At 61.4% G+C, this 12,030-nt stretch overlaps 1 protein-coding gene and 1 non-coding gene across 8 annotated transcripts in view; both read left to right on the forward strand.

The window, feature by feature from the left end:
• kansl2 (KAT8 regulatory NSL complex subunit 2) overlaps positions 1–9,680 on the forward strand; it is a 28,782-nt gene extending 19,102 nt beyond the window's left edge. For 5 of the 7 annotated variants that reach the window (XM_041182497.1, XM_041182499.1, XM_041182498.1 and 2 more), the window contains 3 exons: positions 3,467–3,720; positions 6,024–6,257; positions 8,986–9,679. In XM_041182497.1, the coding sequence (XP_041038431.1) occupies positions 3,467–3,720; positions 6,024–6,257; positions 8,986–9,063 (566 nt within the window). In that variant the 3' untranslated portion in view covers positions 9,064–9,679. Of the gene's footprint in view, positions 1–3,466; positions 3,721–6,023; positions 6,258–8,985 lie in introns of all 7 variants that reach the window. The other 2 variants (XM_041182501.1, XM_041182503.1) reach the window with 2 other exon arrangements.
• LOC121275094 lies at positions 5,347–5,488 on the forward strand. Its single transcript, XR_005942356.1, has one exon. It is a non-coding gene; the product is annotated as a small nucleolar RNA SNORA2/SNORA34 family (small nucleolar RNA).
• Positions 9,681–12,030: the final 2,350 nt, after the last annotated feature.

Genomic DNA, 12,030 nt, shown 5'->3' on the forward strand with positions numbered 1-12,030 from the left:
GGAGGGCTGTAGGGGCTGGAGGAGGTTACAGAGATAGGGAAGTGTGTAGGGGCTGGAGGAGGTTACAGAGATAGGGAGGGTTGTAGGGACTGGAGGAGGTTACAGAGATAGGGAGGGTTGTAGGGGCTGGAGGAGGTTACAGGGGTAGGGAGGGTTGTAGGGGCTGGAGGAGGTTACAGAGATAGGGAGGGGTGTAGGGGCTGGAGGAGGTTACAGAGATAGGGAGGGGTGTAGAGGCTGGAGGAGGTTACAGAGATAAGGAGGGTTGTAGGGGCTGGAGGAGGTTACAGAGATAGGGAGGGGTGTAGGGGCTGGAGGAGGTTACAGAGATAGGAAGGGGGTGTAGGGGTTTGGAGGAGGTTACAGAGATAGGGAGGGTTGTAGGGGCTGGGGGAGGTTACAGAGATAGGGAGGGTTGTAGGGGGCTGGAGGAGGTTACAGAGATAGGGAGGGTTGTAGGGGCTGGAGGAGGTTACAGAGATAAGGGAGGGTTGTAGGGGCTGGAGGAGGTTACAGAGATAAGGAGGGTTGTAGGGGCTGGAGGAGGTTACAGAGATAGGGAGGGCTGTAGGGGCTGGAGGACGTTACAGAGATAGGGAGGGGTGTAGGGGCTGGAGGCGGTTACAGAGATAGGGAGGGTTGTAGGGGCTGGAGGCGGTTACAGAGATAGGAAGGGTTGTAGGGGCTGGAGTAGGTTACAGATATAGGGAGGGTTGTAGGGGCTGGAGGAGGTTACAGAGATAGGGAGGGTTGTAGGGACTGTAGGAGGTTACAGAGATAGGGAGGGGTGTAGGGGCTGGAGTAGGTTACAGAGATAGGGGGAGTTGTAGGGACTGGAGGAGGTTACAGAGATAGGGAGAGTTTTAGGGGGCTGGAGGAGGTTACAGAGATAGGGAGGGGTGTAGGGGCTGGAGGAGGTTACAGAGATAGGAAGGGGGTGTAGGGGGCTGGAGGAGGTTACAGAGATAGGGAGGGTTTTAGGGGCTGGAGGAGGTTACAGAGATAGGGAGGGTTGTAGGGGCTGGAGGAGGTTACAGAGATAAGGGAGGGTTGTAGGGGCTGGAGGAGGTTACAGAGATAAGGAGGGTTGTAGGGGCTGGAGGAGGTTGCAGAGATAAGGAGGGTTGTAGGGGCTGGAGGAGGTTACAGAGATAGGGAGGGGTGTAGGGGCTGGAGGAGGTTACAGAGATAGGAAGGGGGTGTAGGGGCTGGAGGAGGTTACAGAGATAGGGAGGGTTTTAGGGGCTGGAGGAGGTTACAGAGATAGGGAGGGGTGTAGGGTGCTGGAGGAGGTTACAGAGATAGGGAGGGTTGTAGGGGCTGGAGGAGGTTACAGAGATAAGGGAGGGTTGTAGGGGCTGGAGGAGGTTACAGAGATAAGGAGGGTTGTAGGGGCTGGAGGAGGTTGCAGAGATAAGGAGGGTTGTAGGGGCTGGAGGAGGTTACAGAGATAGGGAGGGCTGTAGGGGCTGGAGAACGTTACAGAGATAGGGTGGTGTGTAGGGGCTGAAGGAGGTTACAGAGATAGGGAGGGGTGTAGCGGCTGGAGGAGGTTACAGAGATAGGGAGGGTTGTAGGGGCTGAAGGAGGTTACAGAGATAGGGAGGGTTGTAGGGGCTGGAGGAGGTTACAGATAAGGAGGGTTGTCGGGGCTGGAGGAGGTTGCAGATAAGGAGGGTTGTAGGGGCTGGAGGAGGTTACAGAGATAGGGAGGGCTGTAGGGGCTGGAGAAGGTTACAGAGATAGGGTGGTGTGTAGGGGCTGGAAGAGTTTACAGAGATAAGGAGGGTTGTAGGGGCTGGAGGAGGTTACAGATAAGGAGGGTTGTAGGGGCTGGAGGAGGTTACAGGGATAGGGAGGGTTGTAGGGGCTGGAGGAGGTTACAGCGATAGGGAGGGTTGTAGGGGCTGGAGTAGTTTACAGAGATAGGGAGGTGTGTAGGGGCTGGAGGAGGTTACAGAGATAGGGAGGGTTGTAGGGACTGGAGGAGGTTACAGAGATAGGGAGGGTCGTAGGGGCTGGAGGAGGTTACAGGGATAGGGAGGGTTTTTGGGGGCTGGAGGAGGTTACAGAGTTAGGGAGGGGTGTAGGGGCTGGAGGAGGTTACAGAGATAGGGCGGGGTGTAGGGGCTGGAGGAGGTTACAGAGATAGGGAGGGTTGTAGGGGCTGGAGGAGGTTACAGAGATAGGGAGGGTTGTAGGGGCTGGAGGAGGTTACAGGGATAGGCAGGGTTGTAGGGGCTGGAGGAGGTTACAGGGATAGGGAGGGTTGTAGGGGCTGGAGGAGGTTACAGGGATAGGGATGGTTGTAGGGGCTGGAGGAGGTTACAGAGATAGGGAGGTGTGTAGGGGCTGGAGGAGGTTACAGAGTTAGGGAGCGTTGTAGGGCTGGAGGAGGTTACAGAGATAGGGAGGGTTGTAGGGGCTGGAGGAGGTTACAGGGATAGGGAGGGTTTTTGGGGGCTGGAGGAGGTTACAGAGATAGGGAGGGGTGTAGGGGCTGGAGGAGGTTACAGAGATAGGGCGGGGTGTAGGGGCTGGAGGAGGTTACAGAGATAGGGAGGGTTGTAGGGGCTGGAGGAGGTTACAGAGATAGGGAGGGTTGTAGGGGCTGGAGGAGGTTACAGGGATAGGGAGGGTTGTAGGGGCTGGAGGAGGTTACAGGGATAGGGAGGGTTGTAGGGGCTGGAGGAGGTTACAGGGATAGGGAGGGTTGTAGGGGCTGGAGGAGGTTACAGAGATAGGGAGGTGTGTAGGGGCTGGAGGAGGTTACAGAGATAGGGAGGGTTGTAGGGACTGGAGGAGGTTACAGATATAGGGTTGTAGGGGCTGGAGGAGGTTACAGTGATAGGGAGGGTTGTAGGGGCTGGAGGAGGTTACAGGGATGGGGAGGGTGTGGAGGGATTTGTAAAGAAGGATATGGATTTTAAATTGGAGGCTTGGCCAGACCAGGAGCCAGTGTCAGTCAGTGAGCCTGAGTCATTCGGCCAACAGTGCAATTTAAAGACACAGGCAGCAGAGGTTTGAATAATCTCTAGTATATGGAGAGTAGAATGTGGAAAATCAGCCCGAAGCAGGTTGGAATCGTCGAGTCTTGGGGTAAGAGGGGTATGAATGAGGGTTTCAGCAGCAGGTGAGCTGAGATGGGGCGGAGGTCGGGCGCTGGCCTTTCTGAAGGTGCAGACGTTAGGTTAATGTGAGAGCGAGGTTGTGAACAGACTGACTGGCTGAATGCTGGACTGCTGCCAGAGCAGGGCAGAGTCAGTGTGGAGCAGGAACTGAAAACAATGGCTTCACTGTGGGGGGGTGGGGAGGGGGGTGGTGGGATTCCTGTTCATCCAGTACCGCGGGTGGGGGGGTCAGATAAGCAACTTGATCGTTCTGCGAGAGGTGGTGGGGTGTAGCTCTGTGTGGTCCGGCTCCACGTGAGATCCAGATGCTGCTTCCCTTGACCCTGCCGCCTCAGATATCCTCCAGGACCCCAGCCAGGTGCTCTTCAAGACGTGTGCGGGGGTGAACGAGGTGCCCTGCACCAAGCCGGTGATGGTGTGCCTCTCGGAGGACCCCTGCTGCCCGCTCCACCTCCAGGTGCCCCCGCTGATGTACCGGCCCGAGGGGGGATTCTCAGCCTCCGAGCCGCTGGACAGCGGGCCGGCCGACATGTACCTGAGCGCCGCCGAGCTGCAGCCCACCGAAATCCTGCCGCTGGAGTTCAGTGACGTGAGTAACGGATGGGATCCTGGGCCAGGGGTGGGGACAGGCGCTGGGTCAGTCTGCAGCAGCTGATTACAGTGCGGGGGAGGGTCTGAGGGACAGGCGCTGGGTCAGTCTGCAGCAGCTGGTTACAGTGCGGGGGAGGGTCTGAGGGACAGGCGCTGGGTCAGTCTGCAGCAGTTGGTTACAGTGCAGGGAGGGAGGGGTCTGAGGGACAGGCGCTGGGTCAGTCTGCAGCAGCTGGTTACAGTGCGGGGAGGGAGGGGTCTGAGGGACAGGCGCTGGGTCAGTCTGCAGCAGCTGGTTACGGTGCGGGGAGGGTCTGAGAGACAGGCGCTGGGTCAGTCTGCAGCAGCTGGTTACGGTGCAGGTGAGGGTCTGAGGGACAGGCGCTGGGTCAGTCTGCAGCAGCTGGTTACGGTGCGGGGAGGGTCTGAGGGACAGGCGCTGGGTCAGTCTGCAGCAGCTGGTTACGGTGCAGGGGAGGGTCTGAGGGACAGGCGCTGGGTCAGTCTGCAGCAGCTGGTTACAGTGCGGGGAGGGTCTGAGGGACAGGCGCTGGGTCAGTCTGCAGCAGCTGGTTACAGTGCGGGGAGGGAGGGGTCTGAGGGACAGGCGCTGGGTCAGTCTGCAGCAGCTGGTTACAGTGCGGGGAGGGGGGGGTCTGAGGGACAGGCGCTGGGTCAGTCTGCAGCAGCTGGTTACAGTGCGGGGAGGGAGGGGTCTGAGGGACAGGCGCTGGGTCAGTCTGCAGCAGCTGATTACAGTGCGGGGGAGGGTCTGAGGGACAGGCGCTGGGTCAGTCTGCAGCAGCTGATTACAGTGCGGGGGAGGGTCTGAGGGACAGGCGCTGGGTCAGTCTGCAGCAGCTGATTACAGTGCGGGGAGGGAGGGGTCTGAGGGACAGGCGCTGGGTCAGTCTGCAGCAGCTGATTACAGTGCGGGGGAGGGTCTGAGGGACAGGCGCTGGGTCAGTCTGCAGCAGCTGGTTACAGTGCGGGGAGGGAGGGGTCTGAGGGACAGGCGCTGGGTCAGTCTGCAGCAGTTGGTTACAGTGCAGGGAGGGAGGGGTCTGAGGGACAGGCGCTGGGTCAGTCTGCAGCAGCTGGTTACGGTGCAGGTGAGGGTCTGAGGGACAGGCGCTGGGTCAGTCTGCAGCAGCTGGTTACGGTGCAGGTGAGGGTCTGAGGGACAGGTGCTGGGTCAGTCTGCAGCAGCTGGTTACAGTGCGGGGGAGGGTCTGAGGGACAGGCGCTGGGTCAGTCTGCAGCAGCTGATTACAGTGCGGGGGAGGGTCTGAGGGACAGGCGCTGGGTCAGTCTGCAGCAGCTGGTTACAGTGCAGGTGAGGGTCTGAGGGACAGGTGCTGGGTCAGTCTGCAGCAGCTGGTTACGGTGCAGGTGAGGGTCTGAGGGACAGGTGCTGGGTCAGTCTGCAGCAGCTGGTTACAGTGCGGGGGAGGGTCTGAGGGACAGGCGCTGGGTCAGTCTGCAGCAGCTGATTACAGTGCGGGGGAGGATCTGAGGGACAGGCGCTGGGTCAGTCTGCAGCAGCTGGTTACAGTGCGGGGAGGGAGGGGTCTGAGGGACAGGCGCTGGGTCAGTCTGCAGCAGCTGGTTACGGTGTGGGTGACAGGCCCTGAATCAAGGCCAACGGCTTTGCTGTAGCCGAGGGTTTCAAACAGGCGCCCAGAGTAAATGCTTCTTTCTGTGGTCTGTTGGCTGTCCTGGGCTCACCCCCTGTGGTTCTGCCAATTCATCGGAAAGGGACACACTGAGTTACCCCCAGGCACCTCGCGGCAATGTCCGGACCACCTCGCCGGTGAAATATCCTGGAATCGTGGGGATATCTCGGTTTAAACGTCCAGGCTGTGCCACTGCATCTCTCTCCTCTCTCTCTCTCTCTCTCTCTCTGCCCCCCACCCCCACTCCTCCTGCTGCTCACTCGCTGCCTCTTCCCCCCCCCCCCCCCCGCAAACCGGTGCTTGGCCGCTTTCTCTGCTCCCCTCTTCCCCCCCCCCCCCCCCCCCCCCCCCGACAGTGCTCACTCGCTGCCTCTGCCCTCTCTCCCCCCTCACCACCACCAGTGCTCCCCCTGTCCGCTCTTTCTCTCCCCTCCACTCCGTGCTCGCTCATTTCCCCCTCCCCGCCCTGCCAGAGCTCCCTCTGCCTTGCTCTATCCCCCGTCTCTCTCTCTCGCTGTGTCTCTCTGAAGCCCAGTTAACACTGTGCTGTTTTCTCTCCCTCGCCCCGTGTGTGTGTTTGTGTGTGTGTGTGTGTTTGTGTGTGTGTGCGTGTGGGGCCTGACAGGACTGCCTGGATGTGGTAGGAGATGACCCGCAGTGGCCCCCTTCACTGCTGTTTGACCCCACCCTGGCTCCCGGGGGGCAGTCAGCGAGCGAGCCAGAGCTGACGGACAGACCACCCAGGCCCCGCCACGATGGCTCTGAGCTGACCCCTCGCCACCACTACCCCACACCCGGCACCCTGAGGCCTTCTGAGACGGGACGCTTAAACACGCGGGCCACAGGACTCCCCAGGCAGGTGAGTTCCTCGGACCCCCGGCACCCTCCAACATCCCCGTCCGTCTGTCCGTCCGGCGTACAAACAGCTCTGTCGGCACATCCGCTCCCTGCCGGTGTTTCTGCTGCACGCCAGCCTCCTCCTCCCTCCCACCACCACCACCACCGTCCCCCACTTCACCTCACCCGCCCCCATCGCCATGTCCTTCTACTGCTTCCTCCCTCGTGTGTCTATCCAGCTGCCCCCACAGCCACCCTTCAACACTGTTCGCGGGGGGAGACTTGGTGTCCCGGGGAGCGAGAGGGAGGGACTCGGTGTCCCGGGGAGCGAGAGGGAGGGACTCGGTGTCCCGGGGAGCGAGAGGGAGGGACTCGGTGTCCCGGGGAGCGAGAGGGAGGGACTCGGTGTCCCGGGGAGCGAGAGGGAGGGACTCGGTGTCCCGGGGAGCGAGAGGGAGGGACTCGGTGTCCCGGGGAGCGAGAGGGAGGGACTCGGTGTCCCGGGGAGCGAGAGGGAGGGACTCGGTGTCCCGGGGAGCGAGAGGGAGGGACTCGGTGTCCCGGGGAGCGAGAGGGAGGGACTCGGTGTCCCGGGGAGCGAGAGGGAGGGACTCGGTGTCCCGGGGAGCGAGAGGGAGGGACTCGGTGTCCCGGGGAGCGAGAGGGAGGGACTCGGTGTCCCGGGGAGCGAGAGGGAGGGACTCGGTGTCCCGGGGAGCGAGAGGGAGGGACTCGGTGTCCCGGGGAGCGAGAGGGAGGGACTCGGTGTCCCGGGGAGCGAGAGGGAGGGACTCGGTGTCCCGGGGAGCGAGAGGGAGGGACTCGGTGTCCCGGGGAGCGAGAGGGAGGGACTCGGTGACCCGGGGAGCGAGAGGGAGGGACTCGGTGTCCCGGGGAGCGAGAGGGAGGGACTCGGTGTCCCGGGGAGCGAGAGGGAGGGACTCGGTGTCCCGGGGAGCGAGAGGGAGGGACTCGGTGTCCCGGGGAGCGAGGGGGAGGGACTCGGTGTCCCGGGGAGCGAGAGGCAGGGACTCGGTGTCCCGGGGAGCGAGAGGGAGGGACTCGGTGTCCCGGGGAGCGAGAGGGAGGGGACTCGGTGTCCCGGGGAGCGAGGGGGAGGGACTCGGTGTCCCGGGGAGCGAGAGGCAGGGACTCGGTGTCCCGGGGAGCGAGGGGGAGGGACTCGGTGTCCCGGGGAGCGAGGGGGAGGGACTCGGTGTCCCGGGGAGCGAGGGGGAGGGACTCGGTGTCCCGGGGAGCGAGGGGGTAGGCTCTCTGTCGCGGGGAGCGAGGGGGAGGGACTCGGTGTCCCGGGGAGCGAGGGGGGAGACTCTCTGTCCCGGGGAGCGAGGGGGTAGGCTCTCTGTCGCGGGGAGCGAGGGGGTAGGCTCTCTGTCGCGGGGAGCGAGGGGGGAGACTCTGTCGCGGGGAGCGAGGGGGGAGGCTCTCTGTCGCGGGGAGCGAGGGGGGAGGCTCTCTGTCGCGGGGAGCGAGGGGGGAGGCTCTCTGTCGCGGGGAGCGAGGGGGGAGGTTCTCTGTCGCGGGGAGCGAGGGGGGAGGCTCTCTGTCGCGGGGAGCGAGGGGGGAGGTTCTCTGTCGCGGGGAGCGAGGGGGGAGGCTCTCTGTCGCGGGGAGCGAGGGGGGAGGCTCTCTGTCGCGGGGAGCGAGGGGGGAGGCTCTCTGTCGCGGGGAGCGAGGGGGGAGGCTCTCTGTCGCGGGGAGCGAGGGGGGAGGTTCTCTGTCGCGGGGAGCGAGGGGGGAGGCTCTCTGTCGCGGGGAGCGAGGGGGGAGGCTCTCTGTCGCGGGGAGCGAGGGGGGAGGCTCTCTGTCGCGGGGAGCGAGGGGGAGGGACTCGGTGTCCCGGGGAGCGAGGGGGAGGGACTCGGTGTCCCGGGGAGCGAGGGGGAGGGACTCGGTGTCCCGGGGAGCGAGGGGGAGGGACTCGGTGTCCCGGGGAGCGAGGGGGGTGGAGACTCGGTGTCCCGGGGAGCGAGGGGGAGGGACTCGGTGTCCCGGGGAGCGAGGGGGAGGGACTCGGTGTCCCGGGGAGCGAGGGGGAGGGACTCGGTGTCCCGGGGAGCGAGGGGGCGGTGACTCGGTGTCCCGGGGAGCGAGGGGGGAGGCTCTCTGTCGCGGGGAGCGAGGGGGGAGGCTCTCTGTCGCGGGGAGCGAGGGGGGAGGCTCTCTGTCGCGGGGAGCGAGGGGGGAGGCTCTCTGTCGCGGGGAGCGAGGGGGGGAGGCACTCTGTCGCGGGGAGCGAGGGGGGGAGGCTCTCTGTCGCGGGGAGCGAGGGGGGGAGGCACTCTGTCGCGGGGAGCGAGGGGGGAGGCTCTCTGTCCCGGGGAGCGATGGGGGAGGGACTCGGCTCGGTGTCCCGGGGAGCGAGGGTGGGTGGGGTGGAGGCTCGGTGTCCCGGGGAGCGACGGGGGTGGAGACTCGGTGTCCCGGGGAGCGACGGGGGTGGAGACTCGGTGTCCCGGGGAGCGAGGGGGGTGGAGACTCGGTGTCCCGGGGAGCGAGGGGGGAGGGACTCGGTGTCCCGGGGAGCAAGGGGGGAGGGACTCGGTGTCCCGGGGAGTGAGGGGGATCTGGGTCTCGCTGACGTTGTCTCTGAATCCCCCACCCTCCCATTATCTTTTTATCAGTGCTGCAGTGTTTGGAGAAACTCCCCCACCTTGGGGCAAAGCAGTGGTATTCACCCCCCTGCTCCCCTACATCCTGCCTGACCACCTCTCTTTCCTGTCACTCAGCTCCAGGGAGCATCGCAGGCAGACCCCCAGCTGCGAGGGACCAGGGATCAGAACGGCACGAGGGAAGCAGCCAGCTGAGTGAGCAGGGGGGAAGGGACCCCACCCCACCCCACCACCTCCCCTCCCCCCCCAGACACGCCGAGGGGAACTGAGGCGGCCGACCCTGACTGACTGTACGACGGGGAGATCCCACTGAGCCGCTGTGCAGAAAGGCAGTGACCGTTCGCCGGACCCGCTCGGGCCTGCCGATAGCTGGACTACACCCTCGAGTGGAGGACCCACAGCTCAGGACGCTGCCAGAAACCTGCCTTCATCACCTGCCTGATGTACGTGTCATGTGGAACTCCAGCCAACTCCGGAACAGCAACACCAGCTGCCCCCCCCCCCCGGCCCCAGCTTCCAGCTTCTACCCCGCTGTAGATATGAATCTGACTTCGTCCCAGTCCTTCCCCCCTGTCCAATGAACAGGGTGCTGAGATTCTCTCCAGGGTTGGATCGCCGACTGTCCAGCTCTGTGCACCCTCAACCAGGTCCCAGCGCTTCTCCTTCACAGAGCATGAGGCCTTTCGGCCCATCGTACCTGTGCCAGCCGGCTCTTTGTGAAACATCTGTCCAGTTAGTCACCACTGCTCTTCCCCCACCCAGCACCCCCCTCTTCTCCCCCCCCACCCCATATCCCTGCACAGTTTTCCCCTTCCAGTATTTATCCGATTCCCCCCTTTGGAAAGTTCCTATTGAATCTGCTTCCACCGCCCTTTCAGGCAGCGCCTTCCAGATCACAACAACTCGCTGTGTTTATAAAAAAATAATGCTCCTTATCTCCCCCCACCCTCTGGTTCTGTTACCGATTCTCTTCAATCTGTGTCCCCTCTGGTTACCGACCCTCCCACCACTGGAAACAGTCTCTCCTTCTCTACTCTACCCAAACCCCCTCCCTTCGTGATTCTGAACGTCTCGATTCAATCTCCCCCGCCCCCACTCCCTTAACCTTCTCTGCTGTAAGGAGAACAATCCCAGCTTCTCCAGTCCCTCCACGTGAACTGAAGTCCCCTCATCCTCCCCCCCTCGGTACCGTTCTGGTAAATCTCCCTCTGCACCCTCTCCGAGATCCTCGACATCCTTCCTGAAGTGCGGGGCCCGGGATTGGGGACAGGGTACTCCAGCTGGGGGAGGCCCTAACTGGTTATTTATAAATGTAACAGCTCCATTGCGGAGGAGCTACGGCTTTCCTGAATGCCATCACAAACTTAAGATCCAATATATCAGGGGCAGCAAGTGAACTGTGAGCTCTGTATCAACAACAGACCAAAGAAGCTACAACACTGATGGAGTTTTCATTAAAACACTCGAAATAAGCATCTTACTTTTGCTGATCTCTGGAACCTCATTGTCGGAGTTGAGTGACTTACAGGGCCGACTCAGTCTGCCAGATGCGTGCCAACAACCGCATGCATTTAGATGGGGATGTCAAAGGTGCTTTGTACAAACATTGGCCCGCGAGGAGATATTAGAGCGGGGCGGCCAAACCCTCAGTCGGGGAGGCCGGTTTTACCGAGCGTCTTAAAGGAGGGAGGGGAAGGTTGAGGGAGGGAATTCCAGAACTGAAGGACCAGACAGCAGAGGGACACCTGCCAGTGGCGGAGCAATGGAAATCAGTGTGGGGCTGGAGGGGTATGTGCCAGAGGCCACAATTGGAGAAGTTCAGAGATCTCGATGGTTGTAGGGGCCTGAGGAGGAAAGGGGGAGGGCTGTGGAGAAGGTTACAGAGATGGGGAGGGTGGAGGCCATTGAGTGTTTGTGTAGCTCCTTCTGCACCGTCCCCATCAAACACTCCCAGGACAGGTACAGCACAGGGTTAGATACAGAGTAAATCTCCCTCTACACTGTCCCCATCAAACACTCCCAGGACAGGTACAGCACGGGGTTAGATACAGAGTAAATCTCCCTCTACACTGTCCCCATCAAACACTCCCAGGACAGGTACAGCACGGGGTTAGATACAGAGTAAAGCTCCCTCTACACCGTCCACATCAAACACTCCCAGGACAGGTACTGCCCGGGGTTAGATACAGAGTAAATCTCCCTCTACACTGTCCCCATCAAACTCTCCCAGGACAGGTACAGCACGGGGTTAGATACAGAGTAAAGCTCCCTCTACACCGTCCACATCAAACACTCCCAGGACAGGTACTGCCCGGGGTTAGATACAGAGTAAATCTCCCTCTACACTGTCCCCATCAAACACTCCCAGGACAGGTACAGCACGGGGTTAGATACAGAGTAAACCTCCCTCTACACTGTCCCCGTCAAACACTCCCAGGACAGGTACAGCACGTGGTTAGATACAGAGTAAATCTCCCTCTACACTGTCCCCATCAAACACTCCCAGGACAGGTACAGCACGGGGTTAGATACAGAGTAAATCTCCCTCTACACTGTCCCCATCAAACACTCCCAGGACAGGTACAGCACGGGGTTAGATACAGAGTAAATCTCCCTCTACACTGTCCCCATCAAACACTCCCAGGACAGGTACAGCACGGGGTTAGATACAGAGTAAATCTCCCTCTACACTGTCCCCATCAAACACTCCCAGGACAGGTACAGCACGGGGTTAGATACAGAGTAAAGCTCCCTCTACACTGTCCCCATCAAACACTCCCAGGACAGGTACAGCAAGGGGTTAGATACAGAGTAAATCTCCTTCTACACCATCCCCAACAAATACTCCCAGGACAGGTACAGCACAGGGTTAGATACAGAGTAAAGCTCCCTCTGTTTCCAGTGTTCCATTAACCATCCTGTATTCGATGAAGAGGAGTAGCACTTTTGGTGCGTTGTTTCGTCTGGGATGTAAGCTGTAGGTTCAGGGACTTGATGGACGAGTAAGATACATTCGTAACGCAGCCGAAGCAGACTGAGTGTCAACCTGCAAATCCTTCTAATATGCTGATGGTGGTGGATAAGAGGGGGAGAGTGCGGGCAAGAACATTGGAGCCTCCACCATCACAAACCACAGTCCCAGAGTGCACCATGCACCAAGGG

The sequence above is a fragment of the Carcharodon carcharias genome (assembly GCF_017639515.1).
Source record: "Carcharodon carcharias isolate sCarCar2 chromosome X unlocalized genomic scaffold, sCarCar2.pri SUPER_X_unloc_2, whole genome shotgun sequence".
NCBI lineage: Eukaryota > Metazoa > Chordata > Chondrichthyes > Lamniformes > Lamnidae > Carcharodon > Carcharodon carcharias.